Consider the following 26868-nt stretch of genomic DNA (forward strand, 5'->3'; position numbering starts at 1 on the left):
ACTTAATGAGATTCTCGTGCTCTGGGGCGGATTGTGGGAGGGGCTGTGGGAGGGGCTGTGGGCGGGGCTTTATGTGGTGCTCAGCTTACATATGCATCAGTATGGGCTTATGACGGGTCAATGATCCTTCACTGACTTGCCCCCTAGTTTACATACTGCATAGAATGTTGTGTGGAAAAAAAATAGCTTTCTTCACGTAGGTGCCGGCAGGGCAAAGTCAGTGAAGCATCATTGACCCGTTATAAGCCCATACTGTAGTGATGCATATGTTATCAGAGCACCACATGAAGGCCCCCCACAGGCCGCCCCGGAGCATGAGCATATCATTAACTCAAAACTGAAAATAAAGATTAAACAACAACCACAAGACGGATTTCATGAACCAAGGTATCATTTTAATCAGTATAACGGCGCCAACCTGACACTGTCTGTAGGTTACTGTGCGCAATCCTGCTGAAATGATCTTTAAAAGGCCTAAAGTTAAAGATGACACCTAAAGGTGGCCGTACATATTTGTGTCTCTGTTGCCTGCTATGGGATGACATTTCTCATGTATAGATACCTGACCTGATGCTCTCCCTTTGCCTCCCGCAGCCTTCTCCGCTCACAACAGCATTCCGTTCCACCTTCTTCCAAAGTGGCATGGCGAGTCTACAACATGTCTTCCCTGCCTTTCCTGTGCTGTGGTGTAAAAAAGGCAGGGGGAGGCTTGGCTTAGACTTACTAATGTGCTCTCCATGCCACTGTGGTGGCCTTTTTGGAGGAAGGCGGAAAGGAATGCCAATCTAAGCTAAATAGGCAGCGAGAGGCAACAGATGGCACCCAATAGGGTGAATATACTTGTGAAATGTATAGTTACTTTTCCATCCCAGGATGGAGGGTCACTTTAACTAGGACTTTTTGCTTTTTTTCCCTTTTACGTTTTCTTCTGCACTTTTTTATACCATTTTTAAAACCGGATGTTTTTTTTTTCTTTTGTTCTCATGCAAATGGGAAGCTTAATTATTATTATTATTATTATTATTATACATTTTTATAGCGCCATTTATTCCATGGCGCTTTACAAGTGAATACGAGGCAAATATAGACAAATATATTAAACATGAGCAGATAACAGGCACACGGGTACATAAGGAGGGAGGACCCTGCCCGCGAGGGCTCACAGTCTGCAGGGGGTGGGTGATGAAACACTAGGAGAGGGTAGGGCAAGTTGCGCGGCGGTTCATTAATTATGTAAGTAATTAAAAAAAAAAGAAAATCCATTAGTAAAATTTGTAAGGATTTGAAATAGTAATGATAATTATTATTATCATTTTCCGTGTAGGGTTTAATAATAATAATAATAATAATAATAATAATAAAAATAATAATAATAATAACAGTACTAATAACAATAATAATAATAATTATTATTAATTATATTATTATTATTTATTATTATTATTATTATTATTATTATTTCATTTTCCATGTGGGTTTTAATAATAATAATAATAATAATAATATTATTATTGTTATTATTATATCATTTTCCATGTAGGTTTTAATAATAATAATAATAATAATAATAATAATAATAATAATTATTATTATTATTATTATTACAATGATTATTATTATTATTATTATTATTATTATTATCATTTTCCATGTACATCATCATCACGTTTTTCTCTAAATAATGAAAACCAGGATGCAGAGATGAATCTGCCATATGATAACTACCAACGGCACCCAAAAAATTTGCTCTTTACTAAAGCACTCAGAATTTTGCCCCCCCCCCCCCCCAAAAAAAAGTGTTTTTTTTTCCTTCCTTTTAATAAAATGTCACAGAATCTGCAGTGCGACTTTATTAGGATCGTCCCGTACGATGTGAATAGAGTGTCGTCTGAAAAGAAAAAAATATCTGGTTTTATTTTCTGGCATAATTAATCTCAGTAATTTTTTTTTTTTTTTTGAAAAAAAGCAAAATAGTTAAAATTTGAATTAAAAGTAGTTGCAAAAAATATTTAAAAATTTAAAAATTTATTAAAAATTTGAAAAAGAAAAAACTTGACATGGTAGTTTTTATAATCTTTTTTTCCAACTAAAGATGTAATTATGAATTAATATCTTGAACATACTTGATAAGCGCTGAATGACAAGCGACTGAAGATTTATGTTAATGTGGCAAACAAAGCCACTGCATTCATTTAGAGAAAGAAACGGAAAATGACTTGCGCTCATCATCTGTCTTATAGCTTTTAAGATCTTTCTTAGTTGGAAACAAGTGCTACTGAATAACAAACACTTTTCTTATCATTACCGACGCTCAGTCGTTTAAGTAGGGTCTCATTTGCATTTCAAAGTGGAAGCCTTTTTGTAGGGATGTCTTATTTGGAGAAGCAATTGGCGCAGCTTCTAACAGGATTTGAGGGACTTAAAAATTACTGGAGAAGAACATCAAAGTTTGTACAGAAGATTCCAAGGAAAAGATGGAGCTTGTCGTAACAGTAGAAGTAATGGGTCCAATTGAGGCCAATTAAAAGTCTATTTAATCTACGGAGATATCCAAATTTCTTGTTTTATTTTTTTTTTTAAATCAGATTCTGGTTGGTAGCTAAAAAATCTTAAAGACCGTATGCACATGACATCCTTAAGGCTTGTACGGAGCTGGAATACAATATTCATCGTAGGGTCAAATTGGTAAGAAAAAGTTGAGGAATTCTCCTTAAGATGCCATATTACAAAGTAGAGGAGTAAAGCCCCCCCCATATAAAAATCGATAGCTGTTGTCTGAAGGATCATTTGCCCAATGGTTTGCCCGGCAGCCACATACACAAGAATTCTTGTGTTCTCTATGAAAGAGCCGATGCCATACTCTTCTGGCCATGGCATATCTCCTGGAGAATAAAAGAATCAGCCATCGAAAATCTGATGTGCCAGATCCTTCTCTCTCCCAACGTCATTTCTCGGAGAAGAGTTGTGAGGCTTCATGTACATTAGACCGATCAGGTGGGTACAAACGATGTTAGTCAAGTATGTATAGGTGGCTTACGGTACAGACCCATATGATTTCCAGTTCTTTGGTCACCTGATCGCTGTGGTCAATGATTGGCTTCAGTGGCCTACTGACTTGAAAGGAGCATCATCACTTCCCAGGTAACTCCGGCTGGACAGCAAGTAATAGCATGCTGTACCAGTCACTTGTGAACACAGACAGAAAAGTGCTGGGACATAATATAGACCCTTTGCAATCCAATAAGGCACAATCCCACCTACTTTGGAGGTGGAATTGGGCCCCGTGACCTCTCGGGCCCCTGTGTGGCTGCATAAGTTGCACGAGTGGTATGTTCACCTCTGGTACCAAGTCATCTGACTGCCTCAGCCAGCCATGGACTTCAGAATGAGACGTCATTGCTTGCTGATCCACCAGAGACACCAGAAGCGGCCTGCTCTGAAACCATGGGAGTTAGATCTCATAAGTCAGCAACGTTTTAATAATCTTTACCTATCCCTTTATTCTATAAATTATTTTACAATTTGGGCAATACCGTTAAAGATTAGGAAAAAAAAGGAATCCTACATATCACTCTTGTCTATTAATTAACAAGGAGACTTTTTTATAACGGTGACCTATCCGGTTATGAACAGTTCAGTGTGAAATAGAAATAGATTTTTTTTCCTTGTAAAGGTCAGGGAATTCTCTCTTTCTTAAAAAGAATTGATCTATTACCCATTCCCCTAAATCTAAGCAGTGTCAGGGAAGCAGCCATTTGTGTTGTATAGTGTTCAGTGTGACTACCCTACCATAACTAGGCATTCTAGGTCAGTAGAACTGTCATTAAACCTGTCACCTTATAATGAGCTGACTCTGCTTATGATGTCTAAGTCTACACAGTAAAGTTGGGTTGTTCATTTAGTCTATATGGTGCAAACTAGGACATAAGGTGGGTGTGAATCCTCGTGTCCAGAGGTCCAATATACGGTGAGAGGCCAGATAAAGGATGGATGTGTTTTTCACTCGTTAACGCGTTTCGAGGTGTTCATACCTCTTCATCAGGACAAACCACAATAATGCTATATTAGTCTAAATAACTTTCCATGGACAGATGTCTAATCAGACATGCCTGGGTCCTGCTCTACTTCCATTCATCGAGGCCTGCTGGCACAGAGAGAGGTCTAACATTAGAGATAGAACCATCCCGATTAGGTACACCTTGTCACGGTCTGATTTTTTAATGCTTTTTTTGATCAAAATAGTGTCAACTAAGTGCCCTCTGTTACTTACATGTACTGTTACTATGTACTTATTTATTTACTGCATGGAGCTTGCTCATTTTGTGTGAACATACGCCTACACATTGCAATTACACCAACATGTCCTCCAGGTCATTTCTTTTGGTTTTACAAGGCAAAGCTGAAAAGCGAGCTGCAGAGGACAAAAAGTGGTCAGCCTAGTTGACAGTGAAAAAAAAAACTCTCATGAAAAAATAAATGATAATAAAAACTGATTTTTTTTAAAGATACATTTACTTTAAATATTACTTTTAACTACGTAGACATTTCCCAGCACTCCTCAATTCATTGGATCTTACAAGTTTGTTTTTTTTCCAGAAAAAGGATTCTTTAAAAAAATAAAATAACCTAAAATAATAGTGAGACATGGACTTCATAAAATCCAGATGTTTATTGTCCACAAGTTGAGAGCAAAGCACAATTAGTTTTTCATATCAGAAGCGCTTGGTTCACAGACCTTGCATTACGCACGCTCCACTGCACATTAATTGAGAAACACTCCTTTGACGACGCTGCAGTTGAGAGCATTAGCGGAGAAGAAAATGTAGGTTACCGTACATACAATTTTGGATGAACCGTTGCCCTCTTTTAAGCAACCAGTTATTTTAAAAACCCATCGTGAAAAGTCTTCACGCGGTCACAGCTCATATATTTGACTTTGTCAAGTTGTATAAAGGTCAGTCTGCACGGATTTTTTTTTTTTTTTTACCGTGCTGGTAAATCTGGTCATACTTTTGTGTAAAGCGTATTATTTGTTTTCTCGTTTTCCCATAACGATAAGTGATAAATTTCTTTTGTGAACCCGTAATTGACTGCAAATCCGAATCCCATCTATAAATCAGATCTCTCCCATCTATCCATTATCAAGGCCACTTTTTATTTATAGCGGTGACCTAACCGGCTATTAACAGGTCAGGGCAAAATAGGAATGTTTTTTTTTAGAAAAGAGGTTTTCCATCTTTTGTGATCCATTTTGTTAGAAGAATCTCCTGAAAATAAGCTGCTCATAAGGTATCTCGTTGGGGCACCAAGGAATAGTCTATGTCCTGATTGTCCTGCAGAAGCTGAAGTTATTCTGCAGTGCCCTCGAAGGGAACATTAAGTATTGCATGTGGGGCGCCAAGGAATTATCTAGGTTCTGCAGGAGCTGCAGTTATCCTACAGTGCCCCTGAAGGGAAAATTCAGTATTACATGTCCATTAATATCAGAGCTTCGTTCAAGTCCTCCAGAAAAAAGATGCTCTTCCTTGTAGTTTCTGGGTCGATACCCCAAATAGTGTGCCATTTTCAATATATTGAGCCTTAACAATAGCCATAACTGTCTTTCTTAGCTTCTTCTTTAGTGCACGCTAATTCAATTCAGACAAGGAAATGATGGCAAAAAAATTTTTTCTATCATTTCGAGGCTCCAAGGTAGAAGAACTGCTAGTTGCATCTGTTGGGTCATATGTGTGGAATTGTTCTCTTTGGGACCACCTTAAAGATTTTATTAGGGAGTTACATTGACAGAAATGAGTCAGTGGCTAACGTAGAAAAGAGGGGGCTCAATGTTAAAAATCAAATTTGACCCCTACAGTGCTGGGTTTTACCACCGAGGACTTAATAATTGAGTTGTTGTTTACCCCTTTACCCTCTTTTCAGAACCTTTGAACCAATTCCCCACCCTGAACTTTGCATTGTCTGGATTGGTGGTCATGGTTGCGCATAGAGCCCCCTTCAAGGAATGACTTAAAGTCCTCTACTGTGGCTCCTAGATGGCAGTGCACTGAAGATAGATGTGCCAAATATGTTACGCGGCCTTGTCAATGTGTCAAAATGTCAAAAAGTAAAAGCCAGCTATGAATTGGTGTCGATTTGTTATATCATTTATGTAAATTCTCAGGTCATGTCCTTCCCTCCAGCTCTGCCCACTTTTATCATATCTTTTTAAAACCGTCAAGAAAATTCTTTAAAAAAAAAATATAGCTTTTGTGTGTCAGAAAAATTGAATTCCTGCCTTAAGCCTTTCGATTCTTTCTCTTGTAGGTCGATGAGAATGCCAAGCAGGATCTGAAGGATGGTTTATTGCTTTACAATACGGAAAATAATGTTGGGCTGAAGAACGCTTGGAACATTATACAGGCTGAAGTAAGTTTTTGATCTTCATATGTGACATGCGTGTTGTACCTTTCGGTGCGCAATATTGATGTGGTTTTTCGGGTTGATTTCAGATGCACTGTTGTGGAGTGACAGATTATACTGATTGGTATCCAGTGTTGGGAGAGAACACAGTTCCTGATCGATGCTGCATGGAAAACTCTCAGGATTGTGGCCATAATTCGACCAGTTTAGTTTGGAAGACAGTGAGTAGAATTTGCATGTGATACCTTGGATCTAAAGGGTAACGTTTCACCTTGAGGAGAGTGACATGTCAATGTTAGGAGACTTATAGGCCATGCAATGCTCTTCTGGTAAATTAAAAATGCCAAATTGAAAGCAGCAAGCCTAAAAGTCAATATCAACCCTTTAACGAGCCTTGACACATGACATAGGATAAAAGCAAAACCAGATTCTCCATTTGCAGATGTCTTTTGAAGTTTTTCCCCTTGTCAATGCAAAGTATGAGATTTGATTTGGCTTTATTAGAGACCTCTGACTGTGGTCCAAGAGGTAGTGTTTCTCCTTGTGTGGAGAGTGACATACCTGACAAGCCAAGGTAGGGAGAATTATAAGGCCGTGTGATACCTTAAAACAGTTTTCCTGACATAGTGCTGTCAATTCCAAATTCTGTAACAATTATGATGAGGTCCAAAGGAGTGGGACCCTCGCTATCACTAAGGGCTCATTCAATTGTTTATGAAACTATGACTGGCCGTGCAACTTCTGACCCAAACTTAACAGCCTCGTAGACATATATGAAGCTGCTGAGTTTGGATCAGGAGAACTGGACCCAGCCAGACATTGAGGTCAATGCTCTGAGCGAGTTTCACAGACATTTGCATGAGCCCCTTAGAAACTGCAGACCAGATTTACACTTGTGTTGGACGTTTCTGCATCTAGGCTTTGCCTATCATTAAACTTCTCTAAAATTACAAGTTAAACTTAGGACCATTCACCATCTGTAGACAAAATAAATGCATAAATATCTATGGATCAGACACATTTTGTTAATTTGATTTCAAAGAATAGAATATTATCATTTTTGTGTCATCCAGTTGGGTCATCAACTTTTATTCTGTTGGCTTTTTTTCACAGCTGTTTGCTGTGAATGAAGTTTACATGCTTAGGCGTCCAGTGGGAGGTCCTATTTCATGATTGACAGTGATGTCTGCAATATGCTTACCTTCTCTTGCTATGTAGATAACATACTGCCCACCGACAGGTCTACATGTAGTTATCCAAAGTGATCAGCACTCAACTGATAATGGCAGTAGATAATGCAAAATCAAGAAGATCCTGGCACTCACATTCACATTTTTTTCTCGCATTCAACAAATAACTGGATGCGTTTCAGCCCACCTAAAACTTTCTACAGCAGAGAGTCAATTATTAAAGGAATGTAGAGATGGTTGTGAATCCATAACTCTACTCATTTGTATCAGAACTCTGAAAATTGATGACCAATTTCGGAGGCACCATGAAAATGAATGGAGGAAGCCAGACATGGGCATCCGCCACCTCTTCATTCTTCACAGCTTTTGTCAGGTCCCCTGCTTCAGTGGTTGATGTAAGTCCAACTGGTGCAACTTTTTGGCTCAGCCAAGCTCTCCTGTGTCCTCTATGACCTCTGACATTGGCTTATCTATCCTCCGAACAAACCACTGATTCCTTCTTACCCTCAATCATCTCCTGGTAGAGAGTTGGAAGTCCCCCCCATACACAAAAGATTCCCTGCTGAAATCGACTTTTATCTAATGTGTATGTAGCTCTTTAGAGCTGTCAACAGTTCTAGTAAATCTTGTAGGCCAAGAATATAAAAGCGAAGTAATTGTTAGTTATTTTTCTATATTTTTTTCAACTCTTGGGTATAATTTGTTCTTTGTAGATATGGTATTAGCCTGAACATTTTAAGCCTTTGTATATTTATAAGTACAACAAAATGAAACAGTTCAAGGATGACCGGATTTTCCATAGAGAAACATAACATCTTATATCAATTAACTTTGATGTTTGCTTTGGTCGGTAGGGTTGTTATGAGAAAGTGAAGATGTGGTTTGTTGACAACAAGCTTGTCCTTGGGACAATTGGGATGTGCGTCCTCATAATACAGGTATGTAAGCTGATTTTTATTATCTCATCCAATACTGTTAAAGGAATACGTACTTCATGCATGGTCGACTGATCATTCAATGTGCCAAAGAACCCTCCCGTTGGTCACGTTCTGACAGTAATGGGTCCCAAAAGGTCCAGCATAAGAAAACTCCATTTAGAGCCCACATTGAAGCCAATCACTTGCCACTAGAGATTTTTTTATAGGATGCTTTGCAAATAACACATTATTTGTAGCTGACCACAAAGTGTACTGTTGCTCGGTGAATAACTGTAATCACTTTTGGAACCTACAGCTCAACATCAATTCTCTAGCAGCGCCTCTAGAGGGAAATGAAAGCATTACATGTGTAAGGATTAGGCTACTTTCACACATCAGGTTTTCAGTGTCAGGCTAAATCCGGCGAATGTTGGAAAAACTGGATCCGGTGCAGATTGTGAAAAACTGATGCGACGGATCCGTTTTTTTGACGGATCCGACCAGCCTATCTAGATTATTGTATAAAAAAAAAATTGGAGCATGCTCCGTTTAAAAAACTGGATCAGGCCACCGGATCCACCTTTTTCCGGATCCGGCACCTTCCAGCTCCCATAGGCTTCCATTCTGGCAAACAGCCAGAAGCGCCGGATCCGGCGCTTCAGGCTTTTTCGCCGGAGACAAAAAAACGTTGCAGTGGACGTTTTTTCAAGAAACTGGAAGCGGCAGATTTGCCGGATCCGGCGAAAACCGGACAAAATGCAATGTCATCCGGTGCAATCCGGCACTAATACAAGTCTATGGGAAAAAAAAACCTGATCCGGCGGCAACATTCGCCTGATCCGGTTTTTTGAAAATTTGCCGGATTTAGCCTGACACTGAAAACCTGATGTGTGAAAGTAGCCTTAGTGAATAGATTCTAAACCAATCAAATTAGTTTACAATTTCCCAAAATTATTGGGAATTCGATAATTGCAAATTGAGCAGAATGTAAAAGGGTTCAAAGAGAAGAAAGTATCATATTGATCTAGCCTCTAACTTGTCTTTACATCTCCCTGTCAGTCTTCTACTCACTTCCTCTGTCTCTGATCTCTCCACTCTTCAATGCTTCCAGTGTTGATTAAAGGGATTGTTCAAGCTTAAGGTTCAAGTCTGCAGTCACTCTATTTAACTGCAGACTTTTGAATCCTCACAGCGCGCTGTCATGATGCTCCAGTGCTGGCCCTGGGTGTGGGTGGGTGTGTAACTACTAGCATGTGATTTGCATACATGCAGTCACATGCCGACTAAACGTGCACGGCCTCTCTCAATGCAAGTGAATTGAGTGAGGTTGTATACGTCTAGTTGGAATGTGGCCAGAAGTATGGAAATCATATACTTGCAGTCACATGACTGCCCGCTCCTGGCGCTGGCACCTGGGAATCCTGACAGTGCGCAGTGTGCACACTGCGAGGACTCACAAGTCTGAAGTCGCATAGAGTGACTGCAGATTTGAGCTTCAAGCCTGGACAAGCCCTTTAAGCTTAGATGAAGGTTGATGTCATAACATGCATCGCCTAAATTAGTCACATGGGCCGTCGCATGTCATGACATGCGTTGAGGCCTAGCAGGACATGGAAGTACCAGTGAAGAGTGATTAGGAGACTGAAGCTGGTGAAGGTGCCAACAGAGAAATGGCGGGGAGCGATGGTGGCAGGGGGTCAAATGAGATATGTGTGACATTTTATAGTTTTTTAACCCATTCCTGATCTGCAGATTATACTTTGCGGTCAGGAGAGCAAAGTGCATAGAATGCAGGTATTTTTTATGATAATTGGACCTAGTTCAATTGATATAGAATAAATTTGATGCAGATTGGTTTCATATTATTTGATTAAATCCGCCAAATTCTAATTTTGACAGATTGGCTCATTTCTATTGTTCATGTAGTGCATGTTTATTACTGATCTGTTATCGGGATAATAGATGAGGTTCATTTATTTGGTAATGGTCAGCAGTCTGCAATGCGATGATGCACAACCTAACCATAATCTTTCTTTTTAGTATGGTTCCTGAGATGCTGGATCAATATATACTAAATTGATACATGGTGCATGGGCGCCAAGGTATACGAAAAAAATGGGATATAGCAATTTTAAACTTCATTACTACTATATAGAGTGTACTTATAAAATTGGCAAATTATGATAGAAAATGGCCAATTCGTGTGCCCTCTAAATGTGGCAAGGTGACCTTTCATTGGTGAGACTCATATTCTCTCATGGGCCAAAATCTTACAAGTTTTATAGGGCAAGTAGGATCCAGCGCTATATAACAGCAGCATTGTGCTGTCGAGAGCCTCTACAGAGGCTAAGATCTACATGTAGCGCTTAAACCTTATATCAATGCAAATGCTGATTTTTCAGGAACAAAGGAACAGGCTGGCCAAATACTGACGAAAATTTAATCCAAAACATTAATGACGTGCAAAAAAGAAAACAGCTGACCGCACTACCGCTACTCCAACCGAGACGTTGAGAACTCACAGCTTGCAGCCAGCCGGCAGACCAGAGGTGCTCAGCCAGAACGAACATCAGCGATGCAGGCAACAAAGAAGAGACTTGGCGGCACTCACCGGTCTTCAAAACAGGTTTCTTTATTCCATAACTTCACGGCACGGGGATGTATACAACAAGAGCAGCTGGCGAACGACGGCCGTTTCGCGCCCTTCTGGCGCTTCAACGGGAACCGGGTTCCCGTTGAAGCGCCAGAAGGGCGCGAAACGGCCGTCGTTCGCCAGCTGCTCTTGTTGTATACATCCCCGTGCCGTGAAGTTATGGAATAAAGAAACCTGTTTTGAAGACCGGTGAGTGCCGCCAAGTCTCTTCTTTGTTGCAAAACATTAATGAAAATTTGTCTTTATTTTGCGTCCAAGAAAAATCACTGGCATCTGAAAGGGAGAGCAGCGAGAGCTGTCAGAACCAGAAGCGGCAACTCTGACGCTTTTGTAACTTTTTTGCTAGTCTCTCAGCTAAAAGGACTTTTACAGGCACTTTGCTGAAGCAAAGCGTAAGGCATTTTGTTAAAATTAAGGCTAATTAGAAATTAGGCAAAGGAATAATTTAGGAAACAAATTAATAAAAAGAAAATCCCTACAAAGGTGTTCACAGCTTTTAACTCGGGACCGTCCAGAACAGAAAATGTTAAAAACAAATTTCTAATATAAACTTCCCAGTAAAGTTTCCATTTATAGAATGTTGGATTTTCACAGAGAAATCAGTTTAGGGGGAGCGATAAAGTGGTTGTTGCCCTCTGCAGATATAATTTCAGATTATAGCTAGCACAGCTGCTGTACAAGCACGAGGCGATCAGTTATAGGACAAAGATGTGTTATTAAATATATTCCCCTAAGTCTTGTTTTAAGACAGAAAGCCAATATGGTCCGTTACTTGTTCACCAAGATGATGGATGGACAGATAGATACTAGACAAACAGGCAAACAGACGGAGAGATGATAGATTAGATATTTAATAAATGATAGATACAGTAGATAGATAGATAATAGATGGATAATAGATAGATAGATAGATAGATAGATAGATAGATAGATAATAGATAGAAATAGATAGATAGATAGATAGATAGATAGATAGATAGATAGATAGATAGATAGATACTGTAGATAGATAGATAGATAATAGATAGATATTAGATAGATAGATAGATAATAGATAGAAATAGATAGATAGATACTGTAGATAGATAGATAGATAATAGATAGAAATAGATAGAAATAGATAGATAGATATTAGATAGATAGATAGATAATAGATACTATAGATAGATAGAGAATAGATAGATAGATAATAGATAGATAATAGATAGATAGATAGATAGATAGATAGATAGAGAATAGATAGATAGACCACAGCTATGAGAGTCAAAATGAGAAAACAAATCCAGAAAATCACCTTGTCAAGATTTATTTTGCAAATTATGGTGGAAAATAAGTTTTTGGTCATTAACAAAAGTTCATCTGAATATTTTGTAATATATCCTTTGTTGGCAATGACGGTGGTCAAATGTTTTCTGTAAGTCTTCACAAGGTTGCCACACACTGTTGTTGGTATGTTGGCCCATTCCTCCCTGCAGATCTCCTCTAGAGCCGTGATGTTTGGGGTCTGTCGCTGGTCAACACGGGCTTTTAACTCTCTAAAGGTTTCCTATCTGGTTGAGATCTGGAGACTGGCTAGGCCACTCCAGGACCTTCATATACTTCTTATGAAGCCACTTGTTCGTTGCCCTGGCGGTGTGCTTGGGATCATTTTAATGTTGAAAGACCCATCCACGTTTCATCTGCAATGCCCTTGCTGATGGAAGGAGGTTTGCACTCAAAATCTCACGATACATGGCCCCATTCATTCTTTCATGTACATGGATCAGTCGTCCTGATCCCTTTGCAGAAGAACAGCCCCAAAGCATGATGTTGCCACCCCCATGCTTCACACTAGGTATGGTGTTTTTTGGATGCAACTCAGCATTCTGTCTCCTCCAAACATGACGAGTTTTGTTTCTACCAAACAGTCCTACTTTGGTTTCATCAGACCATATGACATTCTCCCAATACTCTTCTGGATAATCCAAATGCTCTCTAGCAAACTTCAGATGGACCCAGACATGTACTGGCTGAAGTAGGGGGACATGTCTGGCACTGAGGGATCTGAATCCCTGGCGGCGTAGTGTGTTACTGATGGTAGCCTTTGGTACGGTGGTCCCAGCTATATGCAGGTCATTCACTAGGTCCCCCCCCCGTGTGGTTCTGGGATTTTTGCTTACCGTTCTAGTGATCATTTTGACCCCACAGGGTGAAATCTTGCGTGGAGCCCCAGATCGAGGGAGATTATCAGTGGTCTTGTATGTCTTCCACGTATGTCTTATTATTGCTCCCACAGTTGATTTCATCACACCAAGCTGCTCGCCTATTGCAGATTCAGTCTTCCCAGCCTGGTGCAGGGCTACAATTTTGTTTCTGGTGTCCTTCGACAGCTCTTTGGTCTTCATCATAGTGGAGTTTGGAGTGTGACTGTTTGAGGTTGTGGACAGGTGTCTTTTATACTGATAACAAGTTCAAACAGGTGCAATTACTACAGGTAATGAGTGGAGGAAAGAGGAGACTCTTAAAGAAGAAGTTACAGGTCTGTAAGGGCAAGAAGTCTTGCATGTTTTTTAGGTAACCAAATACTTATTTTCCACCATAATTTGCTAAATAAATCTTGCCAAATCAGACAAAGTGATTTTCTGGATTTATTTTCTCATTTTCACTCTCATAGTTGTGGTGTACCTATGATGTCAATTACAGGCCTCTCTCATCTTTTTAAGTGGGAGAACTTGCACAATTGTTGGCTGACTAAATACTTTTTTTCCCCACTGTAGATAATAGATAGATACGGATGATAGACAATAGATAGATAGATAATAGATAGATCATATATAGATGATAGATAATAAATAGATAATATATAGATAGATAATAGATAGATATGAGGATAAATTGATAAGATAGATCATATATAGATGATAGATAATACTGTAAATAGATAATATATAGATAGATAATATATAGATATGAGGATAGATTGATAATAGATAGATAGATAATAGATAGATAGATAGATCGATCGATAGATAGATAGTGTTTTCTTCCTGACCTCCTCAAGTAAATTTATTACAGGCAAAATTTTACATTTGCACAATTTTGATGTAAAAACATGCATCCAGCGTCCTTAATATCTCTTACATGTTAGGAATTATATATTTCCCCTTTAGTGCTCCTTCAACGGTCTTAAGAGCAGATATAACCGTGTCCCTGTAGAATCATCTTCACAAAGTTGCTGACTTACGTATTATCCTCCCATCATTTTTAGTCATTTTTTTTTTTAAATAGGTCACTTTATCTGTTTTATTGCAAATTGTTCCCTGAAATATAACTGCCCTACAGGGTCCTTAGTGGCAATGCCAAATGTACGAGCTATACAATAAATGGTCTATAAGCCCGGATAATCTTTATGGTACAAAACTGGGTCATGGTGCATGTGTGACATCTTTTATACATTTGCTTTGTTAAGCAATATTTGGTCGGAATTATTACATTCTTCAAAACTAAAAACCTCATCACCCACCAGCAGATAGCTGCCTTCTTCAGGGCAATATTTGGACAGTATTAGATTTAATTTCAATATATTGCGGTTATATTTATGTGGCAGTATATGGCGCTAATCTCCGGTTGGTTGGGTTTACAGCACCTCTGCAGATAGCGTTATTTAACTTTGCTTAAATCTGGCCTCAACAGAGCAAGAACAGTCTGAAATTTGCCTAAAGGCTCTCACTTTTTTATTGTTTATAAGCTCAATTAAGCTTTATTTAAACCCAAATACCCCTGGTGTAAAATGTATGTGAAGCAGAAGACGGTCAGACGTGTATCCGCAGCTCGCGGAGGGGTAATGTATGCCTCGTTTAACCTTTACAAAGAAGAACCTTTCCACTGAAACATTTCCTAAAGATAGAAGCGGGTTTCTTTGAAGAGTTACGGCAGACGTTACTTCACCTCTGAGCTGCGACAATCATGTAACATTATGGCAGAGGCATATGGTGCACGTGTAAGGAGGCCAGCTTTCATTTTAAAGGATACTTAAATAGTCCACCCTCTCCACCCATCCCTTAAAAGACACAATAACTTGGCGTAACAAAGAGCATTTGATAGATGAGGCATCGTCTGTCATTTGATAGAACGGCTCCTTTAGGCTCCATCACAGATTCCGTTCTATTGGCCAGAAATACAAGAAAAAATTAAGTAGCATGCTTCACTTTTCCAGTAAAAGACCCCTAATAACGCTGCATTTTAGGTGTCATTTGTTACAACAGCTCCTTTGGGCTCTGTTCACATGTGTCAAAGCCAACAAACAACATAAATAAGAAAAGCAACCATATTGAGAAAAGTGGAGGATGGTCCTTGAAGCCCCTGACCTATGACGGGTAGCATATAAACACATTTGCTCAAGACGTATTTTACCTCTAGACAAGTTTTGGCACTAGGTCAGAGGCATCTGTTAGCCAACCTGTCGATTAAACATAAACACATTACCCTAAGGCCCTTCCATACCTTAACTCGAGAGTTCCACTCCCCATCACCACTTCATTGAGTCCACTTGGGTGGTTCAGAACCTTGTGGGCTCCTGTCCTCCATGATCCGCCATTAACCACATGCACCAACTTCAAGGACCTCTTCCTTCTCTCCACTGCTATGATAAAAAGATTGAAATTTCCCCAACTGACAAACACGTATTAAAAACAGCCACAGTTCTGAAACCGAACCCCCCTAGTGAAAATAACCATATTAACAAAGGGAAGGTCGATGGGAGATTGTCCCCATCAGGCCTGAATGCAAAATGTCTGCCCCCTACTAATGGTCCCAACCTTTTTAACTCTCTCCTACTCCTATGTTCATCCCACCGTGATGACTCCCCTCATCCTCATTCTTTCCATTAACCCTTCCTGTCTCCAAACCCTTTATTGACTTCATCGCCATTCCCGCCCCAAACCCTGTCAAGTTGGCCACCCTTTAATGACAGGGCCCAGTACAGCTTTTCTTGATTTATCATAGTTCCCTTAGGCCTCTATGACGAAAAGGCCATGATTCTCTGGAGGAATAATATTAATTTTTTTCCCAGTAGCTGTGCTTTCACTGTGGAAGCCGGACAGCATTGTAACACTCTTAACCTGCAGATGAACCCCATATCTGCAGATTAATAGTGCTTGGGCACATGACCGGTTCCCTTTAAGCTCCGCCATCTTGACCACTTACAGCCTCTGCAAACTGTACACGTTTGAAGACATTTCTGGGCACAGAAATACCCACTTTTTGACCATTTTTTGTTCCATTTTCATGATTTTCCTGACGATATTTAGACTATTGGCAAGTATTATTTATTTATTTAACAGCCTTCAGCTCAATCTCGAGCCATGGCGACTTGATGGATGAAAGCTCTGTCGGAAGATCGATCTTGTGCAAGCCTAGATAGGTCCACCAGGGTCTCCTACGCCATTATCTTGATAGTATCAAGCCACTCGGTGGCTTGTCCTCCTCTTCGCCTTGTTTCTTCTATTCTTCCCACCATGATGTCCTTCTCCAATGATTTCTCTCTTCATATGATGTGTCCATAGTTGGCAAGTCGTACGCTGGTGATCCTTGCTTTGGGTGACATATCTGGCTTGATTTGTTCCAAAATTAATTTATTTATTTGTCTTGCCATCCATGGTAACGATAACATTCTTGGCATGCAAGTATGAGGACTCAATAAAGCCCAGTCTGACACTGCATTTAGCCTTATCCTAGACTAAGATGCCTGATTTCAGAGTATAGTATATTGAATTGGTTTATAGAGATGATGTCACCCGAACAGATTGGCTAAAAGGGACAACATGTTCACAGTCACGGCACTTCTGTACTACAAGGAGCACTAATATGACTGCATGGTTCATCCCAAACCATTCATTCCAAACCCTTCAGTCTAGGAGGTGCCTTAGTTAGCATACCACCTATGTTTTTGAATACGAGAATGGCAGCAATTATTTGCTTTTGTAAGAACTTTCATATGCAATATTTTTCCATTGTCTGTTTCACATTTTCAGGCTTTTGCTATTTTAGCGTACTGTCAGCATTTGTAATAATCAGCATTTATGTTCAGGAAATGATCTTAATTCCTCTGGCAATGTAAGGTCTCAATACATTTACATTATTTTTCTTACTTACGGTAATTCTTGCCATCTTGAACAATCGATGCAGTCAGTGCAGCTCTCTGCTTGCGTCCCGAATACAGTGATCGTGGCTAATTGGAGTAAATGACAAAATTTCATTATTATAGTAAGGAAATAGAAACGTCAGTCCTCGCTGCTCAAATGCCATCGTCCTCAAAACAGAATTGTACAAACCAAAAAGTATAGATTGGACTATTGCCGAAATGTTCATAGAAAGGACCCTCAGGATGTCCTAAATTTGACCTAAAAGGATTTTACTATGCAAGTCCCTATAATACCAGCTGGAAATGTTATCGAACCTGATGAAATCATGGAGGGTGTCCAAGTTAGCTACTTGTGCTCTTAAAGTGGCTATCTTCATGCACTCTTCTAGAGTTTGTGCGAATGGATTTGCAGAATTCAGTCCAGCAGTAAAGTCGGTAATCTCTGGCTGCTGGAATGGAGCCCTGAGATTCTGGTGTGATGTAATTGTTGCGGTGTGATGTTGCACACAGCCAGCTAATCAAAAGGAGAGCACTGGATGATGGAGGTGGAAGGCCATTCTCAGCGGCCAAATATTACTGACTTGACTGCTGGGCTGGTTCCTGGGAATCAATTCACATCAACTCTACTCTACACCCAACATAATCCCTCCCCCTGGTGGCACCATAGGTCCATTTTGAATAATTGGGTTATAACAAAAACCAGTGAGGGACTTGGTAGTAGTAGTCATACCCAAGCCTGTCTGAAGGTGCCATATAAAAGGCTCAATATTATAAATGACACATGGTAGATGTGAGGCCCAATTACATAATTTTCAGTGGGGTCTAACAGCTTCAAGTTATGCCACGGACAAAGATATGTTAATTTTGTGTCAACTCTTCTTTTACCTAGTTTGGGTCAAGTACATCTAAATGTAGCTTCTATACCTAAGCTGAACTTGGAGCCACCATGTGTTATGGTAGAATGATATTTTACCTTTAAGAAGGCCAACAAATTTAAAGAAACAGAACAGTAATCCAGCAGAACCTGTTCTATTTCACTGAAAAGTCGAATGCAATGCACGAAATGATCTGCCCAAAGCTTCCGAGATGTAAATACGAGTCTACCGCTACACGACAGTACAGCTGTATATCCAGTGCTTTTCACTCGAAAAACTAATGCAATGGGACACCGTCAGAGCCAAATTAAGGCCTGTAGGTAGCCCTGAGGATTGGTGTGGCTTACTTGATGGCTGAAGTCCAAAGCACAAGACAATTTGCCCCAAGGTTCGGAGATCTAAATACGAGTCTACCGTTACACAACAATACAGCCCTGTAGCCAATTATTTTTACTCGAAGATCTAAAGCAATGGGACACAATCAGATCAAAATTAAGCTGTAGGCACAAATGGTCTTGGGGAAGAAGTGGCCTACATGTTTGGGGGCGTTCACGGCACCAGATAATTTGCCCACAGATTTGATTTTCGAGCTACATGTTGGTAAGAGTTGCCCCAATCCCCCTAAATCCACTCCATTTACTCCAAAGTCTATTTCATAGGGACATAGTTAGGCTAAGATTAGCTGTAGGCACCATAGGCCCAGAGGGAAGGTTTTGGTTAAATTATGGTAGAACCTATAGAACTAGTCAATCAGCTCATAAGTTTGTATATGTAAACAATGTACATCACATTAGCCAAAAGTTAAATTTATATGAACTAATTCCCAGTTCTCCATCTTTCCTCATAGTGGTCAACTGGGCTTATAAATTCATTTGGGTTATGTCGTGGGGGTTTGTTTGAAATGTAAAGCTTCTTCTCTCTTATGTTAGAGAGTTTTGGAAAGACCTACATCCTCGAAACCTTAGCCACTCTCTTTAATCCGGTGATCACTAAGCTGTGTCTTCTACCATTGTTAGTTTTATTTATTTTCCTCAACAGATGTAACGAAAGATATCTCATGAAAGGATATATTATCAACCTATTTTTACAGAATGATATTTGAGACCCTTTCATTTTAATACAGCATGTACATTTCACTTGGGGGATACATTTAGGGTCAGGCTGAAGAACGCATTCTCACATTTTGCAAGGTCGGATTTCAACTTCCGAGCCAAGAGAGAAGTTATTGTCTTCCTTTTATATCGAGTGCTTGAAATAATTGCACAAAGGTCTTTCATCCAACCATCTCCGGATCAATATAATTACAAGAGTTTGAGGGAATTAGCAAAACTTTTGACGGACGGATCTTTTTTTAAACTTGATAAAGACGTTACTCAGTAAACAGATTTTACTGTGCCTTGGATACCAGAGTTGGAGCAACGGGCCATGAAAAATAAAGTAATCTCGTTGTATAAATTGAACCTGTTTATCCACAGGGGGTTTCTATCTGCGGGATATAATATTGACTTAATTTCATTTGTTGTCTCTTTCAGATACTTGCAATGGCCTTTTCTATGATCCTCTTCCAGCAAATCCACTGGACTGGCAAAAAATACGACGCCTAAGGGCATCTAAAAAAAAAAAAAGACGTCTGTATACAGTAAATAAAATACACTTTGCCATAAAACAATGTCAAGAACCAAGGAATCCGAACATTGGTCACTAGACTTCTGTCACAGCCGAAACTTTACTTGACTTATGTTTTTACACCTGCTATTAATTTGCCAAAGAAGAAAGGAAATGTTTAGAGACAGTTTCCCGCTCTAAAACTCTTCTTGAACGTCTGAAGAAAAAGACTGAGCTTTGCTTACTAATAGACTTAAGACTCCTACCAATACATGACGGATATGCTTATGCTTCTGGAACATTTTTGAATTTCAAAAAATTTAAATCGAAGAACTCTACAAAAATGGATGACTTAAGAAAGCCATTGAAAACTGTAGCCCGCCACATCGGTGATATGGGCCAGTTTGCATGGAATTGACTGAGAAATTCTTTTGTACCTTATGGGACATGTTTTTTTTTGTTACTCCGATTAGAACTAGTGTTTTCGTTGACCTGTTTTTGAACAGTCTTTCTTTGTTTTTGCTCTTTTTTTGGTCATTTACCACAAAACTACAGAATTCTGTATGATCTTTAAAGGGTTCACCTGCAGTAAGTAGGGTCCGAAATGACAATTAGTGTTTCTATTTCAGATACGGTGTAAAAATTTAGAAACTGTTTTTGGTTTCTATACCATTGCCAAGTTACCTTTCAGCTAATCAAACGTAAGGTTTGCATCAAAGATGTCACTGTTTTTTTTTACAATGTAAAGGTATATTGATTATATTGAGTTATTTTTATAGACATGTATTGGATTCAAATGTTTATTTTGTCATTTTAAAGTGTCGTTCCACCTAAGTGATATAATCAGGGATGAAAAAGTGACATCTATCCTAAACACAAAATGTGTCCTAAGTGATTGTCACTTTCCTTCCGCCACAGTGTGTTTCCATCACTTTGGACTGAAGGACTCTAAGGTATGTGCATACTGAGTATTTTGTGGAGTTTTTTCACTTCAAAAACTGTTTGAAAAATCGCTAAAAAAAGTTTTTCATTTCCATTGTAAAATCACTTTTGTGTTCACACGTTCAGTCTTTTGAGCTATTTTTTTTTTCCAATTTAGCTTTAGAAATACCTCTGGTGAGAAAAAAGAAAGTGCTTCTCTTAATAAAATTAGGCATGGTGCAGTCAAAATCTTTCAAAAACTCTTCAAAACCACTTCAAGAAACAAAAAAGGCTCTCAAACTTCCCCAATGAAAAGGCGTTTCCTGAAGAGGTTTCTACTACAAAGCTCGTTGCTTTTGACCTCCTCAAAAAACCACTCTGTGTGTACATACCCTAAGGAAGCCTCAAAGCAAATATCATTCTAATTCTAGTATTATTATCCCTATAATGGCCACAAGATGACTCTTCTACCCCCCTTGGATCAAGTGATGATCTACAAGGGGAGGAGTGTCTGCAATGCACACCAAAATTTGACTTCGAACTTCTCCATAGGTAAAATGTAAGCCTTGCTCCAGGACCGACTTGGAAAAAACCGAAAACGAGTGGGTACTCTCATTTTTTGGCACGGTTTATGTAAACCCTCACTCCTTTTCAGACCAAGACTGCTTGAATTCGCAAGGATTGTTTCCAAAAAATGTAGGACTTTCTTAGCAAATTTAGACATGTTGGCCACCATGATTACGAATTTAAAAATGACTCGTAATTCTGTTCTGACATAATTCGGATTGTTTCTGTAGACACATGATTTGGGTGGAAATTCACTTTAAAGCAGCAATCCATTTGCAATATTTCATAATCTCTGAGAGGCATTATCAATACAGTGAATACTTGTCATAAAATAAGTATTATGTACTTGAGGACAAAAAAAATGCAAGTTATTATTCCAGAGGGACTCGGAAAGAAGGTCTCGCGAATTTAGACAGTTACCAAATAATTGGGTAGATGATGTTGGCACTGATGAAAATATGTTTCTGTAAGTCGCAATTCATGATGTACCGAGCTGATGTTGCATCTAAAGAAACAATGACTGGAGGAAATTTTCTAACGGATGTCTATGTTCAAGGAGCTTAAAGTACGTTCGGAGCCTAAAATTCGGGGGTAGGCTCAACCAAATGTCAAGACTATGAGACCTATCGTGATGTCTGAACCAGTAGTGTGGCACGTGAAGTCAATGGATTTTCTGGGAACTGATGGGGTAGTAATTTTATTTACGTAACCAGTATTCATGAGAATGTATCCTATCCGTTCACTAGTAGTCAGCGATACCACAAAAGGTGACCATGAGTGGCCAATTTCTACAGCTAGATCAAGGTCTTTGTAGAGGCACACATCTGAGAACAATCCTTTTCTGAAAGGAAGAGGAAAATGTTTATGGCTCATAATGGCCACGGTCGGGCAGATGTTCTTTTTCCATCTGTTTCGATAGGATATCTGCTGGCCACCATGAGAAAAAAAGCATGTGGAACCGTATGCATGGATTATTGCTCTATCACATACCAAATACAGATGCGTCTTTCCTTACCTTTCCTCTTGGCTCGATATATCCTAAGATGAGTTTAAAAAAAACAAATTTGTGATACTCTCTTGGGAAATGTTTATGGTATATGTGTATCATTTTGTGTTACTCTGTCGGGAGATAATTATGTTATATGTGTGAGTTAATGTAAATTTTAGCCCTGGAAGGGTTTTGGCAGCATTTCATGCTTGCGATAACGTATTGATTTTGCATTTTAAGAAATTTGAGGAAAGGTAAAGGAGGACACATCTTTATGTACACAGACACTGACCTGTTTTTTGCACACATTCTTTTCCAATGCATTTACAAACCGTGTAAAATATTTCAAAGGACATTCCTGCTAAACACTTCGGCACATACCTCTAAGTCTCATTGCTGCTTCTTTTAACAGTGCCCATAATTTGGTCTGTGGTGTGGGCACTGCTTACGTGTTTTGCTTCTTTACAAGCTGATGACGACTGAGCGAGAAGGAATAAGCGGCTTCTATTGATGTTCTTCTATTCATCATGGATTTGCCGTACATCTCAACGTTTATCTATTCGAACTCATGAAATGGAATGAGTCATGTCCCGCGTTAAACGGATAAGGAAAAACATTGCAAAATAATGTATTTAACTAGAAAATATGTGCCATTTTCGAAACTTGTGTATCTTCTTTGCTACTGAGAATATGACTGTATTACTAGAAGCTTCCAGTCACATGGTGCTCTCGGTGGTGACACCAGACATAGAATCCTCGTATTAAATGACATTCCAACATAGAGGTGAAATTGACATAATTCCTCAGCAACTAGTCGTTTGACTAGCAGTGCAAGCGGCATACCCTATATTGACGTAGCTAAAAATTTTATATGTTGACCTAAGCAAAACGATTCGCAAGATCCTGGTCTAGGGCCAACGACTGTACTCCTTTGTGGCTGGAACAGAGCACTACAAACTTCCTACTAACTGTCGGCATCCTGGGAACCTCTTCTGATTAGTAGGCTTGCAACATCGTGACCTTGAGGTCTACAAACCAGGATACCAGCAGATAGGAGGAAGTTTGCAGTGTATTGGTCCGGCCGCCACAGACTACCAACATGACCACTGGACCAGGGTCCTAACAGTCTTTTTGGTCAACTTTTATTAAGCATGGAAAACCCAATCAAAATCCAGAATGATCACTTTTAGGCCGGTGTCACACTTGTGAGTACAATACGAGAAACTCACGCGAGTCTCTCCCATCAATTCCTGGCACTGCCGCCGGCGGTTCAGACCGGAGCATTCAGCTGCATAGAAAGACATGCAGCCGCACACTCTGGTCCCGAGTGTTGGCGGCAATGCCGGGAATTGATGTGAGTTTCTTGCATTGCACTCGCAAGTGTGACCCCGGTCTTAGCCTGCTTTACTTAAAAGGCTTGTCGGGGTTTGGCACAAAAGTCTGCAGTCACTCTGTGTGACTGCAGACTTGTGAATGTTCAGAGCGTGTTCTGCCGGGATTCTCCCATGCTGGCGTCAAGAGTAGACCTCTCTAGGCGTGCACGGCCTCACCCAATACAAGTGGACAAACCCTCGAAAGGACAATTATCGCATTGAAAACATCACGTTATTTATGTTTGTAGGAAAAGATTCAGTAGAACTAGTAATACATTCATTATTTTTTCACTTTGCTTACTATTTGTATAAATAGTCCAATAGGCGGTTCTGCTGAGTAGGACCACCCATTGGATTCCTGACCTAGAATAAGGTGATGTTTAAATGAATAAATTACTAGTTGCACTAAGTCTTTTCCCATTAATATATTTCAATTTTCTCTATAACATGCTGCCATATATAATAAAAACACAATCAGCACAGAGCTTTGGAACTATCTATGGCTTTCAGGGGTAGGATTTTACTGAAAAGCGTAAATAAATAATAGTTTCCCAACAGTATGATGTGAATGTATTTGGATAAATTATAAATTAGACGTGTCATAATCATGCTCTCAGTGGGTTGGGAATTCATGGCCACCTCTCTATTGTAAGCTGGCAACAGGAACTCATCATTTTCAGAATTATTTAGGAAACTAACTGGGTCACATGTACAAGATCAACTGCAAAATGTAAATGTTTTAGAAAAATACTTTTCAGGAACTTAGTGGGAAGTGACTGGGAATTCTTCTTGTATAAATCTAGCATTCCTTTGAAATTCAGAATATTGTTTTTGAAGAAAGGGGTAAAGATGTGTTATTAAAACTACATCCTAAATTCTGTGCTAATTCATTTTCCGTTCTGTCCACTAGAGGGAGCTTAAATAAGTAGACAGTCAGCTCTTGCTCTCCCCCTAGTGGTGACTACAGGCAGGCAGAATTTATTCTTTTGATCATATATCTCTATGGCTATGTGGAGGGAAGCTTCAACCCTTAAAAGAGATATATTAGAAAATCTGTAGAGAGAGTTGGACCTAAAGATGAAATGGTCTTAAAAGGTGGGCATTGACTCTAAGGGGGGTTTCTCAACACCATAGATGGGTAAAATTGCAAAGGCAATTTTGAAATGTACCTCTTGTTAAAAATCCTATTGGATTTTTAATTCTGTTGGTTGTTTCTCTTTGCCATCACTAGTCGATCAGCCGTGGACGGTTTCCAAAGCAAGGAGCACAGTGCTTACAAGCTCTTTTCTATAGAGTTTGCCAGTGCTGCTCTGAAACTCGCCAGATTGCTGAATCCGGCCAGGTTCCTTCGATTCCGCAGAGGCAGAGCTGCTTGCAGTATCGGAGAGTGTACAGTTAAACCATGTTGACTGTCCGAACTGCCTTCTCAAGCAATCGAGAAGTCGGAAGACAGTCGAACGGTGCGCTCCTGAAGATCTATGGAGAGAAAACCCCTTTTAAGTACTATACCACCAAGAATATGTTTTTGGTGATGATAATGTTGGTCAAAGATCAAAGACACAAAGCAAGGCATAGAGTCATTACCAGAAAGGTTTAAAATACAGTTTACTTTAAATTTTAAGCGTTATAAAATTAAAAAAATACATAAAAAAGGGACCATGTCAGGTTTACATTTTCACAATGGAAACTGACGTAAGCATATTTGCTGCTAAAAAGAAATTTATTTACTGGGGTCGAGGCCTAATTTATAGTCTTCCCTAAAATAGAACCTTGTCGTAAATCGTTGTTGGTGTGCTGGCTGACCCTTCATCATTTAAAGGAATTGTCTGGTTTGGAAAACCTATTTTTAAATACGCTATGGAGTTAATAGAGAGGGTTCCCTATTCAAAATGCTCTACAAAGAGCACTTTGCTCTTTGGAGGACTGTGCACATCCATGGATTACATAGTCAGCCCATTGTTTTCAGGTGCAATACTCTTTTTCTCCTGTGGGGTTGCTGTTGAAAAACTCTACACTTACTGCCAAGGGATTACAGTTGATCGCTGATGATTAACTTATCCTTGGAGGACCCTAAAAGCTAAAAAGCAGATTGGAGAACCTTTTTAAAGAACTTTTTGATGTTATTGATTTAGTTATAGTCTTACTTGACTAGTCCTTCATTATTAACCCTTTTTAATCAAAATACCTTTACTTTTTTTTGTCTTTGTAAGTTACCCCATAAAATCAGATCTGTAGACTAGATGTTGTGGAAGACCCAGAGGTTCCATAGAACCTTTTTTCACGCAAAGCAAAAATTTGGTTCATCTAACCACCCCCATGTACCTAATTACCCGGGCAAGGACAGAGGGACTTGTTAGATGTGGAGTGGGGGGCACTAACACCCTAGGCACATGCACTCTTTCCACCATCAACTATACCCCTGGTCAGACCCATGTAATCAATACTTGGGAGGTTAATGAGTGGACTAAACAGCAGTATTTAGATATATCGCTAAAATTAAAGCGTTTGTGTTACGTTTAAGGGGTTGTATGAGAAATAGCGCCATTCTTATTCATAGGCGGTGCCTGGTATTGCCGTTTCGCCCCTTACAAATTAATTTTCAACATATTTACATCTAAATTCTGGTAAATTAAAAAAAAAATAAAAAAAATAAAGTTAGACATTAAATAATTATTATAATTATTGTTATATTATTAGTATTTGAGTTACAGTATTCATGCTTTTTGAAGTTCATCAGGATACTTGATAAATCCGAAACGTACCTACCGGTTGGTTTTTGTAAAATGTATTTATGTGACACATTCTTAAAGAAAAAAGAATTGTAAATTTACAATGATTGAATTGCATTTCTTTCAAATTATTTTTATAACTGTCTTGGCGACATTTTCTTTTGCTGTGGTGAAATAACCTATTTATTTTTTGCATTTTTTTTCTTTTTTTTTTTTACAAATTAGAAAATGTTTTTGTTTTTTTAGAAATTGTTACAATAGAATAGATAGGTCACCGGGATGTTTTTATTTGTTTTTGTTTTTTTTCTATTGTCGGCATGTTAGATTTTGATAAGGTACAATATTACTTATATTTTCAGTGTACTGTAAAATAACTGAATACATAGAATCACAAAAACCAACCATACAACATGTTGTAATATTTATCACGTGAAATATAATTTTAAATGTTTAGATTATTTCTTAGATTTTGCATTTATTTTTAAAAAATTGCACCTTTTGCTTGTTATTACAGTGGGTAATGTTTTTTT

At 39.0% G+C, this 26868-nt stretch overlaps 1 protein-coding gene across 3 annotated transcripts in view; it reads left to right on the forward strand.

Moving 5' to 3' along the window:
* The window catches only part of TSPAN9 (tetraspanin 9), a 500490-nt gene extending 474250 nt beyond the window's left edge, over positions 1 to 26240 (forward strand). Inside the window, exons 8-11 of one of the 3 annotated variants that reach the window (XM_069763444.1) lie at positions 6304 to 6405; positions 6489 to 6620; positions 8444 to 8527; positions 19688 to 21602. In XM_069763444.1, coding sequence (XP_069619545.1) covers positions 6304 to 6405; positions 6489 to 6620; positions 8444 to 8527; positions 19688 to 19759 — 390 coding nt within the window. In that variant the 3' untranslated portion in view covers positions 19760 to 21602. Of the gene's footprint in view, positions 1 to 6303; positions 6406 to 6488; positions 6621 to 8443; positions 8528 to 19687 lie in introns of all 3 variants that reach the window. The other 2 variants (XM_069763445.1, XM_069763443.1) reach the window with 2 other exon arrangements.
* The last annotated feature ends 628 nt before the right edge of the window (positions 26241 to 26868 follow it).

Source organism: Ranitomeya imitator, chromosome 4 (assembly GCF_032444005.1).
Source record: "Ranitomeya imitator isolate aRanImi1 chromosome 4, aRanImi1.pri, whole genome shotgun sequence".
In the NCBI taxonomy this organism is placed as follows: Eukaryota; Metazoa; Chordata; class Amphibia; order Anura; family Dendrobatidae; genus Ranitomeya; species Ranitomeya imitator.